Source organism: Grampus griseus (assembly GCF_964374135.1).
Source record: "Grampus griseus genome assembly, chromosome: 18".
In the NCBI taxonomy this organism is placed as follows: Eukaryota; Metazoa; Chordata; class Mammalia; order Artiodactyla; family Delphinidae; genus Grampus; species Grampus griseus.
Genome location: NC_139012.1, coordinates 14,343,265 through 14,364,187, shown reverse-complemented (window position 1 = coordinate 14,364,187; position 20,923 = coordinate 14,343,265). Strand labels below are relative to the sequence as shown.

The 20,923-nt window shown below is 37.7% G+C and overlaps 1 protein-coding gene across 1 annotated transcript in view; it reads left to right on the top strand.

The window, feature by feature from the left end:
• The window catches only part of DNAJC3 (DnaJ heat shock protein family (Hsp40) member C3), an 87,615-nt gene that overhangs the window by 17,611 nt on the left and 49,081 nt on the right, over positions 1-20,923 (top strand). Inside the window, exons 2-4 of the mRNA XM_082675939.1 lie at positions 1,306-1,416; positions 10,861-10,985; positions 13,177-13,251. Of these exons, the coding sequence (XP_082532065.1) occupies positions 1,306-1,416; positions 10,861-10,985; positions 13,177-13,251 (311 nt within the window). The remainder of the gene's footprint in view (positions 1-1,305; positions 1,417-10,860; positions 10,986-13,176; positions 13,252-20,923) is intronic.

The following is a 20,923-nucleotide window of genomic DNA, read 5'->3' as shown; positions in this document are numbered from 1 at the left end:
TGGGCTTGGGTGTGGGGGGGAGTTGGGGTGCTGCTGTGGGTGTGAAGCCTGGAGTACATGGCGTCCTGCTTGGGAGGGGGTGTGTGACCAAGGCTCCAGGTGGCTGAGGGACTGGATCCCTGGGTGTACGGCTAGGCCAGGGTACCACTGGATGTCCTCCCCGCTGCACGCCACGCAGCAGGAGCCAGAAGAAAGTAAAGGCAGCAGTGGGGACCAGGAGGTGTCCTTCCTGCAGTGCCCCTTCAGCACCCTTTCCTGACAAAGCCTAACACTGTGCTCAGTGTACAGAAGAATGCTTACACGCTCCGGCCCATCATTACAGTCAAGAGCTGAAGGATGAATTCAGAGCCGAGAGGCGGCACGTTGGTTGAAAATTGGCCTGGTCAGTCGGATCGTATTATTCTACTCACGATTCCTCGCCAGCTCCCGATTTTGCTGAGAGTGAAGCCAAAGCTGAACCTAGTCGGACCCTCTACTACTTTGACCTCATCTTATTTGTTATCTCCCTTGTTGGCTCTGTGGTAGCCATCCTGACCTCCCTGCTGTTTCCACGACATACCTGGCATGCTCCTGACCCAGGGCCCTTGCACTAGCTGGCCCTTCTTCTTGGCAAGCTCTTATCCTAGTAGATATCTGCCTGGTGAGTCCTCACTTTCTTCAAGTAGGTCTTTGCTCAGATGTCAACTTCTCAGTGAGGCCCTTGACCACCTTATTTAATACTGAAAGCCCCGCCACTCCTGACCCCCCTCATGCAGCTCTACTTTCTACCTACCTTACTTTGTAATTCACTCCTTTCTTTTGTCTGTCTCCTGCTACTATAATGTCAGGTGCCATGAGTGATAGAGGTTTTTGTTTGGCTCACTTATCCCAAGTATCTAGAACAGTGCCTGGTGCCCTGTAGATGCTCAGTAAGTTCATGATTATTGTAGTGGACTCTAATATTCGTTGAAGTGAGATTCTAGTTTAACAAAGCAATTCTAATTTTGTTGTTGAACCACAAATTATAAATATTTTTGGTAGTACCGTGTTAGGCAGTTTTCCTTGCATTTTGTAGACTGGGTACGTTCTTTTGACTAACTAGGTCGATATGGGTATATTTTTGGGTGGCTTCTACTCTATAAAATGAAGCACTGTTTGTACTTTATTGTTACTTTCTCTAGGTCGCTTTTCAGCTTCTGTGACTTTTCTCATCTAAGTAAATGAAGGAGGCCGACAGCCTCCTCCATAAAATTAAACATTTTATTCTTTAGAATTAAGTCTTGGTTCGTGGAAAGTTAATTTATTATTATTTTTATTTGTTTTTAGGTGCTGAATGTGGAGTAAATGCAGATGTTGAGAAACATCTTGAATTGGGCAAGAAACTTCTTGCAGCTGGACAGCTAGCTGATGCCTTATCTCAGTTTCATGCTGCAGTAGGTTTGTATCTCAGAACCAAAACACTCAGTGGCCATCTTAGTGAATTCTAATTTATAACCCTTTTTTGGGATAACATTTAAAATAAATATTATTTATTGTTTAAATAAAATATTTTAAAATACAGGGTTCTGGGTGAAATAGATTAATAAAAGCACAATATTTGAATACATACGTATCTAACATAAGAAGATTTTTCCACGTAATTGAGACTTAACAACTATAAGTACTAAGAAAAATTCAAGATAATTTTTTTTTTTTTTTTTTTTGCGGTATGCGGGCCTCTCACTGCTGTGACCTCTCCTGTTGCGGAGCACAGACTCCGGACATGCAGGCTCAGCGGCCATGGCTCACGGGCCTAGCTGCTCCGTGGCATGTGGGATCTTCCCGGACCAGGGCACGAACCCGTGTCCCCTGCATTGGCAGGCGGACTCTCAACCACTGCGCCACCAGGAAAGCCTTCAAGCTAATTTTGACAGAACACTTTTCTCAATGTATTATAGTCATCCCTAGATATCCTCACAGGATTGGTTCCAGGACCCCCTCGGATGCTTAAACCTGTGGCTACTCGAGTCCCTTATATAGAATAGTGTAGTATTTGCATGTAACTTACACACATCCTCCAGTATACTTTAAATCATCTCTAGATTACTTATAATACTTAATGTAGTGCAAATACTGTGTAAACAGTTGTAAATGTAATGCAAATGCTATGTGAATAGTTGCGCAGCAAATTTTTTCCCGAATATTTTCTATCTGTGGTTGTGGAACCTGTAGGTACAGAGGGCCGACTGTATATATTTTTCTGCCTCCTTAAGCAGATTTCACTGAATACAGTTTTAATTTTCTTGATGATTTGAGATCATCAGTATAATAGTTACTTTGAGGCCCTTGGGGGATCCTGCAGTTCATCTCCTGTTCATTGTTGGTCAGACTCTCTCTACCCCTTAGGCTGTTGCTTTTCTTATTGCTCACTTGTGTCTGTCTGTAGCATCAACTGTCTTTGCAGTGTGTAATCTGTTGGGACTGTGAGAAACGAGGTGACCAGAGTAAACAGGTTGTGAATGAGGTCTTAGAAGATTTTCTTATGAGTCACTACATGAAGTTTTTTGCTAAAGCTTTTTGATATCGATATTCCTCATTCCTTTTTTTTTTTTTTTTTTTCGCGGTGCGTGGGCCTCTCACTGCTGTGGCCTCTCCCCTTGCGGAGCACAGGCTCCGGACGCGCAGGCTCAGCGGCCATGGCTCACGGGCCCAGCCGCTCCGCGGCATGTGGGATCCTCCCAGACTGGGGCATGAACCCGTGTCCCCTGCATCAGCAGGTGGACTCTCAACCACTGTGCCACCAGGGAAGCCCTCCTCATTCCTTTTTTATTTACTTATATATACTTACCTTTATTTGGGATGGTTAAGAGTGACAAGTCAACCTGCAGAGTAATGAGTAGTGTATTTTTAATAAGATATAGTTCTGCTCACCAGAAGAATTATCCTATTGTTGTAACTTACTATATAAGCAAAAAGTAATTAGGTTTTGGTTTGGTGATATTTTTCTTCATGCTTTTTCTTGAACTTAGATTTTTATTACTGACGTTACTAGCTCTCTGGAATAATAGGAAACCTAGATTTCAATCTTGGCTTTGCCACTTGATAATTCTGTGACATTGGTCAAGTTACGTAAGAAAGTGTAGGCTTAAAGAAGTGACCTGCACATTCCCAGCAGTTTCACTCTGCCACCGAAAAAAGGACTTTCTGTGAAGATTAGATGAGAGAAATGTATATAAAGATTTCTTTGAAAATAGGGGACAGTTTCATGTGTAAGGTATATAGAAATACTGTATCTTCGAAAATTAAGACTTTTCTAAAAGCAAATTTACTATGTTAATAGGGTTTTCTTAACTATGTGGAGCTTCTAAGGGGAAGGTTTTCCATTTCAGTGACCAGCTCACCTTGGAAAGTTGTAGTTAATTGGCACAGTTTGCCAGTAGTTACTTTTCGCTAGAGACCGCATACTGTGTGACCGGGTCATTCCTAAGTCCACACTTTCTCTGGTGATTTGAGTTGTCCTCAGTGCTGCAGCACGGTAATTAACATTTTTTCAGTTATTGTCTTAGATAAAGCATGTCTTAAAAAAAAAAAACTGATTCTTCCTTGCTACCATGAGAATATTTGCAGAAACATATACCTTCTACTTATTTTATACTTTATTATTTGCTTTCTTCTTTTGTGGTACGCGGGCCTCTCACCGCTGTTGCCTCTCCCGTTGCGGAGCACAGGCTCCGGACGCGCAGGCTCAGTGGCCATGGCTCACGGGCCCAGCCGCTCCGCGGCATGTGGGATCCTCCCAGACCGGGGCACGAACCCACGTCCCCTGCATCGGCAGGCGGACTCTCAACCACTGCGCCACCAGGGAAGCCCTATTATTTGCTTTCTTTAATCTCACAAATTAATAAGAACGTTAAGGGCTGTGGCATATTGTTAACGTCGTTTAAAATGACTGCCTGTTTTTTGTTAGCTTCACTGCCATACAAGAATTCTAGAGATGGCTCTTCCCCCAAAATAACCAATAATATATTATTATCTACACTGAAAGATGTAAATTAGTAAAGCTAAAATGTGGTAATTTATTTGTGAAATTCAGTAAAGGGAAAAAGTGAGACACTGCTAGTGCCTTCAGAATTCAAATAGCAGTGTCATTTTGTTAATCGTAATTTGGCAAGTAACAGTGATTCTCAAATGGTACACTTACCATAATTTGAGGAAGACCTGTGTAGTTTGAGATAGTCATCATTTTAGTTTATGTAAAATAACTAACCATAGAAAATAGAGTTTAAATTGTAGTTGATGGGAGTATACAGTAGGTAGTGATAGGGTGATGTGGTGTCATGGCCTGTTGAGTCTCTTATGAGATGTTTGTTTATCAGAAAAGAACTGTAGATCTTCTATTTCAATTGTCTTATTTACCAAACATCCAGTTTAGTATGGCCATGTTTACTGCTTCAGGTAACCCAGTGAGTTAGTGAAAGCCTCTTGCTAACAGTGAATTAGTCCAGGTCTCCTGACTTCTAGACTAATAAGTTATGCAGTTACTCTAGTTACTGCTGTAGATCAAAGAGCTGCGCTACTGTAAAATGTACAATAATTTTTTGTGGTAAAATGTCACCCATATTTTAGTACATTGCTTTAAACTGACTATAAAAATTCATTAAATGTTTATACTTCCCAACTTCTGAATTTTGTAATGTACTTTATCTCTTTAACTTTTCCTGTGATTAGAAATTGATGTTGGAGTTTGTAATAGAATTTGGCTAGTGGCATTGGGCATATCAATGACTCATTTTTTATTATAATGTTATAGCTGACATGATTTATGGCTGTGACACCCCTTTCCCATTTTCATTTTTGAAAAATTACTTGGTTACATTTTGAATATTACTTAGGCATGGTATGTTTGATAATTACATTTTTACACAATAAAAGGTTTATGTATTAAAACTCAATAGCAACACAAATAATTGTAGTACAGATCTATTGGTTATTTGGTTTGAAATTTCTTTGCATCTGGTGTATAAATATTTTTTGGCAAGAATTTTAAGATTTGCAACTTAAATACTCTTGATCTGTTGGAAACTGTGATTTAATGAAGAGTGTTGGTATCACTTTCTAAATAGTCTCCTGAAACAGTTGCATCTATTTCACTATTATGATGTAGTCAGACACAGGTTTTGTTTAGAGATTTTATCATCAGAGAAAACCACAGTGCAGGTGTGAGGATGCCCTGCCTCTCATTTCTACAGCATGGTCTTACGGGGATAAAGAGTCCTAGGGTCTGAAACATTTCTTTGGTAGACCTTACAGAGTGTCTTAGGTGTATCTGGCATGAATGAATGTCTAAAGTGGTGGATTAAATGGTGGGCATGAATGAAATGATAGGTTTCTCCAATTGCTTGGTAAGATAACTGGTATCACACTTAACATAATCTGGCTAAGTCAAAAAAAAATCCATGGCTTCATTAATTTGGTACTTAAACATATTGTGGTGCCTTCTCATTGCATTTGAACTTTACTTGTGAAATGGAGATGGACATTACTATTCACATTTATACAAAAGGACACAGTGTATTCTAGTGACCTTCAAAGGTCACATTCCAGTTCAGAAGATTGTGAACTTCTTAAGGATAAGTACTATCTTATTATTGTTATTACTATTATTATTTTAGTCTCTGGTGGTGCTCAGTAAAAGTTTGAATGAATGAAGGGGAAGAGTTGGGTTCACTGGGAGCAAGAATAAAAAGTTTTCTGTACCTTTGCAAGGGTGGTGTTCACCCCGCTGCCACCATTTACAGAATCATTCGTAATTGGCTTTCTGATGTTTTTCTCCAGATAGTAGTTGTATTTTCTTTATTAGGGCAAATTTTCTCACATTTGAATTGTTTGATAGTTTTAGGATTACACCTTAAATTCATTTCTCATATTCAAATTTTGAATAAACTAGTATAACAATTTGACATGTTTTCAAATGAAGTCTAGTGTTTGCAGATGTAGGCTTGCATATAATTTAAATAATGAACTGTATCATATTTGGATGGATAATAGGAAAAGTGATTATTTTCAAGGTTATCAAATCTTGTATTGTGAGAAACTAAGCATGAGTTTCTTAAACCAATTCTTGTTCAGTTGCTACTTCCTGCATAATGATTTAGGAATGGACACTAGTTCTGGGAACTGATGGTATTTTAAGATGAAGAGCCAGGGAAGGCTATTTTGATATTTGCCATTCAAGTGACCTTATACCACTAAGCACATTGATTCTTGATTCATAGGTTGAACCATTGACATCTGATTCCTTATTTTTATAGGTTCAGTGTTATAAATTGGGGTTCCAATCCCATTTCCTATCTTAAAAATACCTAAAAACTGAATAGCAAAATAAGTGAAAGTGAGTGCCCCAGAAATACTTTATATAGACATTTGTTATGTATGTATAATCAAATACTTAATAAAAAGCTTTGTCATACTTAATCTTTGGGGGTTTTTCTACATAGACTGAAATGGTCAGGTTTTTTCCAAATAGAAGTCCATTGCAATTTTTGCTGAAGATGCCTTCTTGATAAAATGCCCGAAGCCAGCAATAAGCATTCTTCTTTTCTTGAAAGAGGGTCATACTGTATTCAAAATTAGCAACACCTGTTTTTGAAAATGCCATTGCTCATTTCGTGGGGGAGATGATCTGAGTGTCCTGGTGAGGCATGTCTCTTTGAGAGCCATGTCTGTGCTGACTTCTCTGGGTCCCTGGCTTATTCCTGGCAGGTCTCAGTGTTGAGTGGATGTGGGACTGTCCCTTGTTGGAGTTATCAGGAATTTGTTTCCATTTCCTTTCATTTGATTACAAGGTGCTATAGAGACACGAAAAATGAATTCACTCAAGGAATGTATTTTTTTCTAGAGTGAGGTAAGCATATAAATAATTGATATCAGGAGGTAGTGATAAGTGTTAGGTGCTGTGGGAGATATATATTATAGAGTGTTATGGAAACCGAAGGTTTATTTTCACATGTGTAATCAAAAAAGTCATTTGAGCTGTGCCTCAGAGATGGAGTAGGTTTTGGACATATGAAGATGTGTGGTGTAAACTCTAGGCCTTAAATCATGTCATTTCTAGTATTTCTTATTCTTCGATTAGTGTAAATAAGTCATGGAGAACTTAACTTTTTTTTTTCTTTTTAAAAATTTTTATTTTATATTGGAGTATAATTGATTAACAATGTGTTAGTTTAAGGTGTATAGCATGGTGATTCAGTTATAAATATACATGTATCTATTCGTTTTCAAATTCTTTTCCCGTTTAGGTTATTACAGAATATTGACTAGAATTCCCTGTGCTATACAGTAGGCCCTTGTTGGTTGTCTGCTTTAAATATAGCAGTGTGTACATGTCAATCCCAATCTGTCCCTCCCCCTCCTCCCCCCTGGTAACCATAAGTTTGTTCTCTAAGACTATGAGTCTCTTTCTGTGTCATAAATAAGTTCATTTGTATTCTTTTTTTTTTTTTTTTTAGATTCTTCGTATAAGCAATATCATGTATTTGTCTTTCTCTCTCTGACTTAACTCCACTTAGTATGATAATCTCTAGGTCCATCCATCTTGCTGCAAATGGCATTATTTCATCCTTTTTAATGGCTGAGAAATATACCATTGTATATATGTACCACATCTTCTTTATCCGTTCATCTGTCGATGGACATTTAGGTTGCTTCCACGTCTTGGCTATTGTAAACAGCACTGCAGTGAACATTGGGGTGCATGTATCCTTTTGAACCATGTTTTTCTCCGGATACATGCCTAGGAGTGGGTAACTTTTTTAAAATTAATGAATATAAAAGTAATCCATGTTCATTGCGAAACATTTTGGAATATGTATATGAACTATATAAAGAAGAAAATCCAGTCTCTGCCCACGTAACTACTGTTGACCTGAAGTGAATTTCCTTCTGCTTTCAGACACAGTCACTGTAAGTTTCACTAATTCTTAGATGTCAGATCATTCTTATGGCCAGTTGTGCTGACCAAGTGCCATATATTTTACATTTATTGCACATTCTAAATCAAATATGAACTGAACCAGAAATATTATATATCTGGCTAGTATGCTCTAAATATAGTTCCTCTGTTTCTTACTCATTCTTCAAGCTAATTACAGTTTTTGTGGGAAATAACCTGTATTTCCCACAAAGTCATTAGCAAAGGCTACTGACTTTGCTCTTTTTTCCTTACCTTCCAAGGGAAATTGATCAGGGAAGAAAGTTCAGTGATGCTTAGCTGGGAACATATATGGATTTTTTGTTTTTTATTTTAGATTTAAGGAAAAGAAGTCTTATATTGTTAAAATGCCCAATTCTCTTATTTTTTCAAAAACAGTCCTGTTTTTCCCCTGACTGCCTCATTCTTTTGCTTTTTTTATTGTAGTAAAATATACATAACAAAATTTACCATTTTAACCATTTTTAAGCATGTAGTTCAGTGGCATTAAGTGCATTCACATCGTTGTGCAACTATTACCACCATCCATCTCCAGAACTTTTTCATCATCCCAGACTGAAGCTCTATACCCATCAAACAATTGTTCCCCATTTCTGATCCCCGTCTCTTCTCGGTCCTTCCTTGGCAACCACCATTCTAATTTCTGTCTCTATAAATATGACTACTCTAGGAACCTCATAGAAGTAGAATTGTACAATATTTGTCTTTTTGTGTCTGGCTTCTTTCACTTAGGATGATGTCTTCAGGGTTCATCTGTAATGTAGCATTTATCAGAATTCCATCCCTTTTTTAAGGCTGAATATATTCCATTGTATGTATATACCACATTTTATTTATCTACTCATCCACCGGTGGACATTTAGGTTTCCACCTTTGGGCTATTGTGTGAATAATGTCACTGTGAATATGGGTGTACAAATATCAGCTTTCAGTTCTTTTTTTTTTAAGGTTATACTTCATTTATAGTTATAAAATATTGGCTATATTCCTCATATTGTACAATATATCCTTGTAACTTGTACCTAATATTTTGTGCCTCTTAATCCCCTACCCCTATATTGCCCCTCCCCTTTTCCCTCCCCCCCACTGGTAACCACTAGCTTGTTCTCTATATCTGTGCGTCTGCTTCTTTTTTTTGTTATATTCACTAGTTTGTTGCATTTTTTTAGATCCCACATATAAGTGATACCATACAGTATTTGTCATTTTCCGTCTGACTTATTTCACTTAGCGTAATGCCCTCCAAGTCCATCTATGTTGCTATAAATGGCAAAATTTCCTTCATTTTTATGGCTAATATCCCATTGTATATATATACACGACATCTTTATCCATTAATCTGCTGATGGACACTTAGGTTGCTTCCATGTCTTGGCAGTCAGCTTTCATTTCTTTTGGGTATGTGTACTCAGAAGTAGAATTGGTGGTTCATAGGGTGATTCTGTGTTCAGTGTGTAAGGAGCCTCCATATTGTGTTTCACAGCAGCCACACCAGTGCACATTCCCTCCAGCAGTGCACACGGGCTCCAAGTTCTCCACACTCTTACTAATCCTCCCTCCCTCCCTCCCTCCCTCCCTTCCTTCCTTCCTTCCTTCCTTTCTCCCATTCTCCCTTTCTCCTTCTTCTTTCCCTTTCTTTTCCTTTTCTTTTTCTTTCTTTCCTTTCCTTCTCCCTTTCTGTCTTCTTTTTCTCCCCTTTCTTATCCTAATGGGTGTGAAGTGGTATCTCAGTGTGGTTTTGATTTGCATTTTCCTAATGATTAGTGATGTTGAGCATCTTTTCATGTGCTTACTGGCCATTTGTGTATCTTCTTTCATATATGGTTTTATAGCCTGTTTTCTCTTCCTGCCTTATCTCCACCCAGCAGTACTTCAGGTAGTTTTCAATGCCGTTAACAACTCCTTAAAAATCATAATTTTGAGTGATTATATACTATCCTGCCATATAGGTTCCCATACTATAATGTTTTACAAATGATAAGACCTTCAGGGATAGAACTTTTAGGGAATGTTAGTTGTAAATCTTATGGTAATGAATATCTGTGTGCATAAATATTTATTTTTTTAAGGTACATGACTGGATTTGGTCAAGATAATTTTTAAGAAAACAAAATGTATATATATATATATTGCTTTTTAGAAGGATTGTTTGGCAGCATGAGGTTTACTTCTCATTGAATTTACTCCTTCCCCCCTTTTGTAGGTGCTGAGCAGAGTTAGTTCAAGCACCTAACTCATCTGTCTGCTTTCCTTCCTTCAGATATTGTTAACGACTCTAGCCTTACTCTCTGGTCTTACTCTCTTCCATTCTCCTTTGTCCCATGGTCTGTACCTTTATTTCTTCACTGCCATTTTAGTTGGAGTTTGGGAGAGAGCAGTTGCACATTCAGTATATCAGTTTAAATGGAAGTCTGTAATTTTCTAAAATCCTGTGAGTAAGTGCAAAGTCCATATTCTCAATCAGAATTTCACTTAAGAAAATTTCAACAAAGACAAACAGAATTGCAAACAGAATTGGATACTTATAAAAGCTAAGAGTTGAATATAGTTAATATTCTAGACCAAAGGTAGGCAAACTTTTTCCCTAAGGGACCAGATAATAAATGTTTTAGGCTTTGCAGCCACGTAGTATCTTGCATATTTTTCTATTTTTTTGACAACTCTTTAAAAATGTAAAAAATATTAACTTGAAGTCTGTGGGTTGTTTTGGGCTCAGAGGCTACCAGTTTGCTGAGCCCCTGTTCTGGATTTATTTGCAGTTATCTTGCTAGGCAAAATGACCCAGTATTGATGAAGAAATTCTTTTCTTAATGCCTTTGCTAGTAGAATTGCAAACTCTAATACTGTTCAGATGACTTGGTTTTTTGAATAAAGTACTAAGAGTTAATATTTGTTATTTTAATTTTCAGATGGTGACCCTGATAACTATATTGCTTATTATCGGAGAGCTACTGTCTTCTTAGCTATGGGCAAATCAAAAGCAGCACTTCCTGATTTAACTAAAGTGATTGAATTGAAGATGGATTTCACTGCAGTAAGTTCATCTAAATTTTCTTTAAAGGGAAATTTAAGGAAACTCGGAAGAAGTGATTTGTTTCTTAAGGTGAAGACTGGCATGCTAGGCATAGGTGGAGGATGTAGAAAGCCACTCTGATGTAGTGGACCGGGCAACAAGAGAAACTCAGTCCCTGGAGTCAAAGGCCTGTGTGAAGGAGGCACAGTGGAGTGGGTACATTAGGTGATTTTTAGAAGGTTGGTAGTGATGTTAGCCTTGTGGTTTAGAAGGATATCTGTGTGGAGGATGGAGTGTAGGGCAAGATGTGAGGCTGAGAAATGAGCTGATTAAGAGACTGTTGAACTAAGAGGCTGTCAGGTGGCTGATGACAGTTTCAATTAAGGGTGTAGTGGGAAGAATAAAGAAGAGGGTGTAGCTTAATTAAGCAGTGGTTTGTGATGAGAGTACAGTGCTGAATGACACAAGAGTCCTGCCCTGAACCAACACTCAAGCTTCAGAAGTGGAGGAATTTACGGTCTAACAGGATATCTTGACAATTGGCAGGTCACTGTAATAGCTTAAAATAATAGGACCCAATTATATTGTTTCAAAATTAATTTGGTAATTCACTTATCGTTTATGTCCTGCCATAATCCAGAAAGTATTCGAGATGATTGATTAGATATGGGTGAACATTTGGTTTGAAATATTACTATTATTTTAAGATGGAATTCACAAGTGTCATATTTTTCTTTATTACTTTACCCAGCTAAGCATAACCTTCCACAGAGGTTAAGTACCTCATTTTCCTAGTATCATAGTACTTACTAGCTAGTTGAAGTGGCTTTAATCTTGCTTTTTATGTGTGTTGATGCATTTTACAGAGGATCAGGGAAATTTTTAAGTACTGTAAAAGTAATATATAAGTTTTAGTAGAATATTAGTGTGGTTTCTGTCTTACGGTAGACATTGATCATCAGAGAGTTGGTATTCTTGGAAGAGATGGGATTATGCGCATTAGAAGAGGAATATCAGAGATGATTGATGGATGTTAAAAGGAAGAGGCATTGTTGTTCTGGTTATAGTGGAATAAATATGTGCATTAAGAGTTAATAAAAAAAAAACTATTTCCAGTGCTTTGATTGGTAAAGTCCCAAATTATAACAACTTTTATTATAGTGGTAAAAAGTTATCATGCTGGCTTAAAGTACTTTTTAAGTGAGATATAACTCACATATCATCAAATTCACCCTTTTTTTTTAAAAGAATGTGACCATTTTTTAATATTTATTTATTTGGTTGCATCAGGTCTTAGTTGCGGCTCACCAGCTCCTTAGTTGGGGCATGTGGGCTCCTTAGTTGGGGCAGGTGGGTTCCTTAGTTGCGGCAGGTGGGCTCCTTGGTTGCGGCAGGCATGCTCTTTAGTTGCGGCATGTTAACTCTTAGTTGCGGCATGCATATGGGATCTAGTTCCCCGACCAGGGTTCGAACCTGGGCCCCCTGCATTGGGAGCGCGGAGTCTTGTCCACTGCGCCACCGGGGAAGTCCCCTCACCCTTTTTTAAAGTGTGCAATTCAGCAGTTTTTATTATATTCACAAGGTTCTGCAAACATCGTCATTATCTAGTTCCAGAGCGTTTTTATCACCCCCCACTCAAAGAAACCCTGTACCCATTAGAAGTCACCTCCCATTTCTGTCCTAGCCCCTGGCACCTTCTGTCTCTATGGATTTGTCTGACTTGGATATTTCATATAAACGAAACCATACAATATGTCGCCTTTTGTGTCTGACTTCTTTCACTTAGCATAATGTTTTCAAGTTTCATCCATATTGTAGTATGTGTCAGTAGTTCATTCCTTTTTATGGCTGAATGATATTCCATTGTATGGACATATCACATTTGCTTATTGATTTATTAGTTGATGGGAATTTGGTTTGTTTCTACTTTTTGGCTATTGCTATGAACATTTATGTCCAAGATTTTGTGAGGGCACATGTTTTCTTTTTTTTTTTTTGATATAGTAAAATGTATATTTAAAGGAAGCATACTTTAACAAAATTTATACACATTCATTGGTTCCAGGAATTATTCTCAGAGTGTGAAGTCAAATGGGCATAGGAAAATTTAATATTTCATTAATATTTCATTAGCTTATTTAGTTTTATTCTTTGTGTTTAAAGAAAATTTAGAAATTCATAGTACTCAGTATACTTTTTTTTGTTTTTCTAGGCAAGATTACAGAGAGGTCACTTGTTACTCAAACAAGGAAAACTTGATGAAGCAGAAGATGATTTTAAAAAAGTGGTAAGTTAAGTTCAATTTGTTTATGGCTCTGTGAAGATATTTTGAGTGAACATACTGAACTTATTTTTTTATATTAAGACATTTAATAATCATTTTATACCTGAAAGGGAAAATCATTTGATTTATGTGTGTAAGATCCATAGTTCCTGAATTAATATTTAGTGACTGGCATCAAAGAATCATTTTAACAGATGGAAGGTAAAGTGTATGGAATAGATAAGTAATCCTAACTCAGTTTATAGCTCACGTTCTGCCTTGTCCTCCATGAGAATCTAAAGATGTCAGCTGAGCTATCCTAAAAGTTGCCTGAGTGACTTGGGAAACCCTTTATTTGATTTGAAAGGAATAATGAAACAGATCTTAAAAGGAAATTTTGCAATCACCCACATGACTACTTTAAAAAGTATAGTGTTTTGGGTTTGTTGGGGGAAGTGTTACAGATTACATGTAATTGAAGGGGTTATATCCTGAAAAAGGATTTGAAGAGAGACAGCTAGCTAATGTCTTTATGCCCTCATGGGACTTGTTTTAAGACCTGCTTTTTTATTCCACATGGATTTGATTCTGGAGTGGTCTAGAAAGGGTATATCTATGTATATATATATATATGTATCTCCCATTGTTCATTATTTGCATTTTTGTAGTTTATCAAAATGCTTAGTTACCGTGATGATAACCACTATGAAAATAAAACTAAAATTTTTAATGTTTTCATAACCTTTGTCATAATATTCAGACAGGTGCAGACAAATCCAGAATACATTAGAAGTTAACTGTATTGAATCAGAAACTATCTCATGGTCTTAATAAAGTTCGATGTCATTTTCTGTTTATCTAATCTACCTTGCTACGTGGGAACGTGTTAGAGAGGAGGCTGAAGGACAGGTGATGGGGAGGTACAGTGCTGGAGTGACCTTTCCCTAGCCCCGGTCCTTTGTACCCAGCAAGTGTTGTGTAAAAATTTGTTAAATGGATGAGTGATAAAACATAAGAATGTATTTCCTTCTTTTAAACAAATACTTAAATCTATTACTTAGAATTCTTTTCCAGTTACAAAGGCTAGAGTAGCCTTTTAGAAATACCACAATTTAGAATAAAGCTTTATCACAAATTAGTCCTTACTGGGTATTGAATATATCCTTTTGGAAAAGTGTGGATATGTCTTGAGTTAATGTCTTTTCTGTCATCAATATTAAAACCTCTCGGAAATAAGAAGGGGACTTTCATGAAACTTTACACTTTTGATTGTCCTCTGAGAGTCGTGCTTCTGCTAGTGTGTTCTTAAAACCACTCTTGCTATTATTGTTATAGGATTCTTCCATGAGAATGTGCATCTGTATTGAATGATATTTTCCTTTTAATTGAAATCTTTATTGAGATAATTGTAGATGCCCATGTAATTGTAATTAATAATACATAGAGGTCCTGTGTACCCTTTACTCACTACCCAGTTTCTCCCAATGATAACATCTTTTAAAACTATATTATGGCATTACAGCCAGGATATTGACATTGATATAATCTACCAGTCTATTCAGATTCCTCAGTCTTACTAATATTCATTTCTCTATATGTATTTAATTCTATACACTTTTTCCTGTATCCATCACCACAGTCAAGATACTGAACAGTCCTCTTGCCACAAGGATCCCTTCTGTTGCCCTTTTATAACCACACCCACTCCCCTCCCATACTGCTTCAGTCCCTCATTCATAACTCCTGGCAACCACTAATTTGTTACTTGTTTCTTAAATTTTGACGTTTGAAAAATGTTACATATGTGGTCTCAAATGTTATGTAACCTTTTGGAATTTTCTTATTCAGCATAATTCCCTGGAGATTCACGCAGACTGTTGCATTATATATCACTTAGCTATTTCTTTTAATTGCTGAGTATTGCATGGTATGTGTGTGATGCATTTTATTCATCTGTTCATCAGTTGATAGACATTTGGGTTATTTCCTCTCCTTTCCTGGCAAGGACTCAGTGAATGAAAAGCCACGGACTCTGTTTACTACAGCCCTCCCAACTTTCTTTTCCCCTCTATAAAAGTGCTCTCCTTCCCTTGCTGTCTGGGGAGTTGCACATAGCTTGCCATGGTCGCAGGCTCCAAACTGCAGTTCTTTGCTGATCCCGAATAAATACAACTTTGCTGGAGAAATACTTGGCAATCTATTTGTTTTAGGTCAACATTTTGGGATCAGAGAAGACTCCCAGTGGCTCCAGAGCTGGCAAGCAAACAGGTGCATTATCCATAAATGAGCTCATTGTTGCTCACTGCTTTTCTCACTGACCCTGGAATTTGAAGGTACATCTTTCTCATTGATCCCAGCTCATGCCCTCTTTGCATTTGAAGCTCTCCAGGCTTTATTTGGGATCTATTTTAAGGTTTCGTCTTACTGGTTAAGGCCTTGCTCTGTATTAGAGTACTCATTTGGCATTTTGGTCTGATTTTCAGATCAGACTGTTTTATTGAAGCTGGCTAGCCTTCCGCGCATTCCTTCGGAGACAGGGGCTGTTTCTCCTGAACCAGTTTAGCGATCGGCCCATTGCTTTGGAATAGGGGCTGTTCTCTGGAAACTGGATGGAAAAAGCCTTTGGTCTGGCTCTTCCAACACCAAGCTACACCAAACTATCTCCTTAGAATTGGCTGGTATTAGCTTGCAAGCTGTCTGAATTGAGCTGTTTGAGCTGTAAACTGTTTAAGCTGTTTGAAAATTGCTCCTTTACTCTAAGAAAAAAATCTCTGAGAAATGGGATCCCAATACACAAATATTTTGAGGGCCCCCCCCCCATGTTTAAAAACTATGGTCCTTCCTCATGTGCATTTCTAACAAAATGGACCAACCTGACTAAAGACCGTTTAGAATACCAGTGGCCATTATGGAGAACTTTTGAAATCCAGAAATGAAAGGAATGCCTATTTCAGTTGGTATTTTGAGGCTTCCTAATGTTATCAGAAGCCTAAAATTGTTTCTCTGCAAAATAAGACTTTAAGATTAACTGAGGCACACAAATGATTAAAGAAAAGTAAACTGGCTCCTGAAGCCTTAGGCTCTTCTTCCTTGGCTTTGAGGATCTGTTTATTAATTTTTCACAGTATGCATCGTTTGCAGGCTATTCCTATGGAATGTAGGCACAGGTCTGAAATGTGTGTATATGTTCTGCATGGTGTAGAACATTTGTTGATATTTGCATTAGAAAGAGTGAGAAAACATGTGTATTTGCTTGTATATTGATAAAAGCCTTTGGAAAGATATGCAAGAAACTGATAATATCCGTTACCTCTTGGAGGAGAACTGTAAAGTGACCTTGGGAAGTTCTTACCTTCTGAGGACCTCATTTTCCTCATTGTGAAGCATAGAAATTGAAGAGATGACATGGTCCAATCTTTATTGTTTGGTACCATAAAATGGTTTGAAAAGATAAATTTTATATTATGACTATATTTTATCTTTGCCAATTAAAGAATTCTTATATTTTATTTTTTGATGATCTGTGAATATAGATGATATATAATTTATTTTCTTTCTATGTTCTTAAGTGAGCTTTTTGTGGTATTTAAGAGAGTTTACCAGTCTATAAAGTCCATAAAGATTTCATCTTACTAATAACAATATACAGTCAGGTAGCTACATTCAGTTACAGATTTTACACCTTGGAATAGAAATTTGAATATGCTTAATCTCTTTCTGGGCTACAGTGAGAATTTCATATTTGTTAAGTGTACAGGTTACTCTGCTGCCAGAGGGTCTCCTGTAAACAGGGTTGCCTCAGGTCCATACTGGTTGTCGTAGTCCTGGAAAGGATCTTAGATGGTTTAGTTTGTCTTCAAGCTATCAGTGACTCCTGTAACCAGTGCCTACGGTCATTTCTTAGTTCAGTGAGTGTTTTAGTGCATATTTGCAAGTCAGAGCGGTAGGGTTAGAGGGTTGCTGACAAAGAAAACTAGTCTCTTAGGATAGCGTATGATAAGTACTATGATTGAGCCTGTGGGAACATACCAGTAGAGTTACCTAACTGAGCTGGGAGTTGGGGGTCTGGGGTCAAAAAGGGCTTTCCTAAAGGAGGAAGAGCATGCATTTATGATCTCACAGTTCATGGGGTCAGGAATTTGGACAGGGTTAGTTGGGTCCTCTGCTCTAGCATCTCTCACAGATGGGGCTGTAGTGTTATCTGAAGGCTTAGTTGGTGAAGGAATTGCTTCCAAACTCACTTGGTTGTTGGCAGGATGAGTTTTGTTTTTTTTTTTAAGAGCATCAGCTTTATTGGTCATTTGTGCTTTGGAAATGTGTGTGAGTGAGAGTCCCCTGAGGAGGGGGCTGGGTCTCTGCCTGGTCACTGCTGGTTCCTCTTGAGCTGTTAGACTGACTTTGGTTTCTTCCAAGCTATTGACCAGAGGCTTCCCTCGATTCTTTCTTACCTGGGCCTCTCCATAAAGCATCTCACTACCTGGCAGGCTTGCATCAGCAAGGTGAGCAAGTGAGAAGGCAAGAGATTACCAGCAAGAGACAGAATGCCAGCAAGATGGAAGTCACAGTGTTTTGTACATAATCAGGGAAGTGACATCCTGTCACCTTTGTCATGTTCTGTTTGTTAAAAGGAGTTACCAGCTCTATCCCATACTCTAGGGGAGGGGATGACACAAAGGAATAAATTCCAGGGGGGGTGCATCTCAGAAGTCAAACAACCTGCTGTTTTCACTTGAGGTACCAAATTAGGGGTGTATTTAGATTAGAGTAGAGTAGATTAGAGGGCAGCTTACCTCTTTCAAGTCCCCATCCCATAGTTATTACAGGGTTTTTGTTTTTTTATAACCATCTTTATAATTGAAGTACAGTTAATTTACAAAATTATGTTAGTTTCAGTTGTACAGCAAAGTGATTAAGTTATACATGTGTAAAATCTATTCTTTTTCAGATTCTTTTCCGTTATAAATTATTACAAGATATTGAATATAGTTCCCTGTGCTATACAGTAGGTCCTTGTTGTCTATCTGTTTTATGTATAGTAGTGTGTATATGTGAATACCAAACTCCTAATTTATCCCCCCCTCCCACCACTATCCCCTTTGGTAGCCATAAGTTTGTTTTCTATGTCTGTGAGTCTATTTCTGTCTTCTAAATAAGTTCATTTGTATCATTTTTTTAGATTCCACATGTAAGTGGTATCATATGATATTTGTCTTTCTCTCTCTGACTTCACTTGGTATGATAACCTCTAGGTCCATCCATGTGGCTGCCGATGGCATTATTTCATTCTTTTTATGGCTGAGTAATATTCCATTGTGTGTGTGTGCGTGTGTGTATGTATATCTGCACACCACATTTTGTTTTTTTGTTTTATTTTACATTTTTATTGCAGTATAGTTGCTTTACAGTGTTGTGTTTATACTGTACAGCAAAGTGAATCAGCTATACATATATCCCCTCTTTTTTGGATTTCCATCCTATTTAGGTCACCACAGAGCACTTAGTACAGTTCCCTGTGCTATACAGTAGGTTCTCATTAGTTATCTATTTTATTTTATTTATTTATTTTTAATATCTTTATTGAAGTATAATTGCGTTACAATGGTTTGTTAGTTTCTGCTGGATAACAAAGTGAATCAGCTATACATATACGTATATCCCCATATCTCCTCCCTCTTGCGTCTCCCTCCCACCCTCCCTATCCCACCCCTCTAGGTGGTCACAAAGCACCGAGCTGATCTCCCTGTGCTATGCGGCTGCTTTCCACTAGCTATCTATTTTACATATGGTAGTGTATATATGTTCATGCCACTCTCTCACTTCGTCCCAGCTTACCCTTTCCCCCCGCATATCCTGAAGTCCATTCTGTAGTAGGTCTGCGTCTTTATTCCCGTCTTGCCCCTAGGTTCTTCATGACCTTTTTTTTTTTTCCCTTAGATTCCGTATATATGTGTTAGCATACGGTATTTGTTTTTCTCTTTCTGACTTACTTCACTCTCTATGACAGACACTAGGTCCATCCACCTCACTACAAATAACTCAATTTCCTTTCTTTTTATGGCTCAGTAATATTCCGTTGTGTATATGTGCCACATCTTCTTTATCCATTCATCTGTTGATGGACACTTACGTTGCTTCCATGACCTGGCTGTTGTAAATAGTGCTGCAATGAACATTGTGGTACATGACTCTTTTTGAATAATGGTTTTCTCAGGGTATATGCCCAGTGGTGGGATTGCTGGGTCGTATGGTGGTTCTATTTTTAGTCTTTTAAGGAACCTCCATACTGTTCTCCATAGTGGCTGTATCAATTTACATTCCCACCAACAGTGCAAGCAGGTTCCCTTTTCTCCACACCCTCTCCAGCATTTATTGTTTGTAGATTTTTTGATGATGGCCATTCTGACCAGTGTGAGATGATATCTCGTTGTAGTTTTGATTTGCATTTCTCTAATAATTAATGATGCTGAGCATCCTTTCATGTGTTTGTTGGCAGTCTGTGTACCTTCTTTGGAGAAATGTCTATTTAGGTCTTCTGCCCATTTTTGGATTGGGTTGTTTGTTTTTTTGATATTGAGCTGCATGTGCTGCTTGTAAATTTTGGAAATTAATCCTTTGTCAGTTGCCTCATTTGGAAATATTTTCTCCCATTCTGAGGGTTGTCTTCTCATCTTGTTTATTGTTTACTTTGCTGTGCAAAAGCTTTTAAGTTTCATTAGGTCCCATTTGTTTATTTTTGTTTTTATTTCCATTTCTCTAGGCGGTGGGTCAAAAAGGATCTTGCTGTGATTTATGTCATAGAGTGTTCTGCCTATGTTTTCCTCTAAGAGTTTTATAGTGTCTGGCCTTACATTTAGGTCTTTAATCCATTTTGAGTTTATTTTTGTGTTTGGTGTTAGGGAGTGTTCTAATTTCATTCTTTTACATGTAGCTGTCCAGTTTTCCCAGCACCACTTATTGAAGAGGCTGTCTTTTCTCCACTGTATATTCTTGCCTCCTTTATCAAAGATAAGGTGACCATAGGTGCATGGGTTTATCTCTGGACTTTCTATCCTGTTCCATTGATCTCTATTTCTGTTTTTGTGCCAGTACCATACTGTCTTGATTACTGTAGCTTTGTAGTATAGTCTGCAGTCTGGGAGCCTGATTCCTCCAGCTCCATATTTCTTTCTCAAGATTGCTTTGGCTATTCGTGGTCTTTTGTGTTTACATACAGATTGTGAGATTTTCTGTTCTAGTTCTGTGAAAAATGCCAGTGGTAGTTTGATAGGGATTGCATTGAGTCTGTAGATTGCTTTGGGTAGTTCAGTCATTTTCAGAATGTTGATTCTTCCAATCCAAGTACATGGTATATCTCTCCATCTATTTGTATCATCTTTAATTTACTTTATCAGTGTCTTATAATTTTCTGCATACAGGTCTTTTGTCTCCTTTTGTAACTTTATTCCTAGTTATTTTATTTTTTTTGTTGCAGTGGTCAGTGGGAGTGTTTTCTTAATTTCACTTTCAGAGTTTTCATCATTAGTGTATAGGAATGCCAGAGATTTCTGAGCATTAATTTTGTATCCTGCTACTTTTACCAAATTCATTGATTAGCTCCAGTAGTTTTCTGGTAGCATCTTTAGGATTCTCTATGTATAGTATTGTGTCATCTGCAAACAGTGACAGCTTTACATCTTCTTTTCCTTGGATTCCTTTT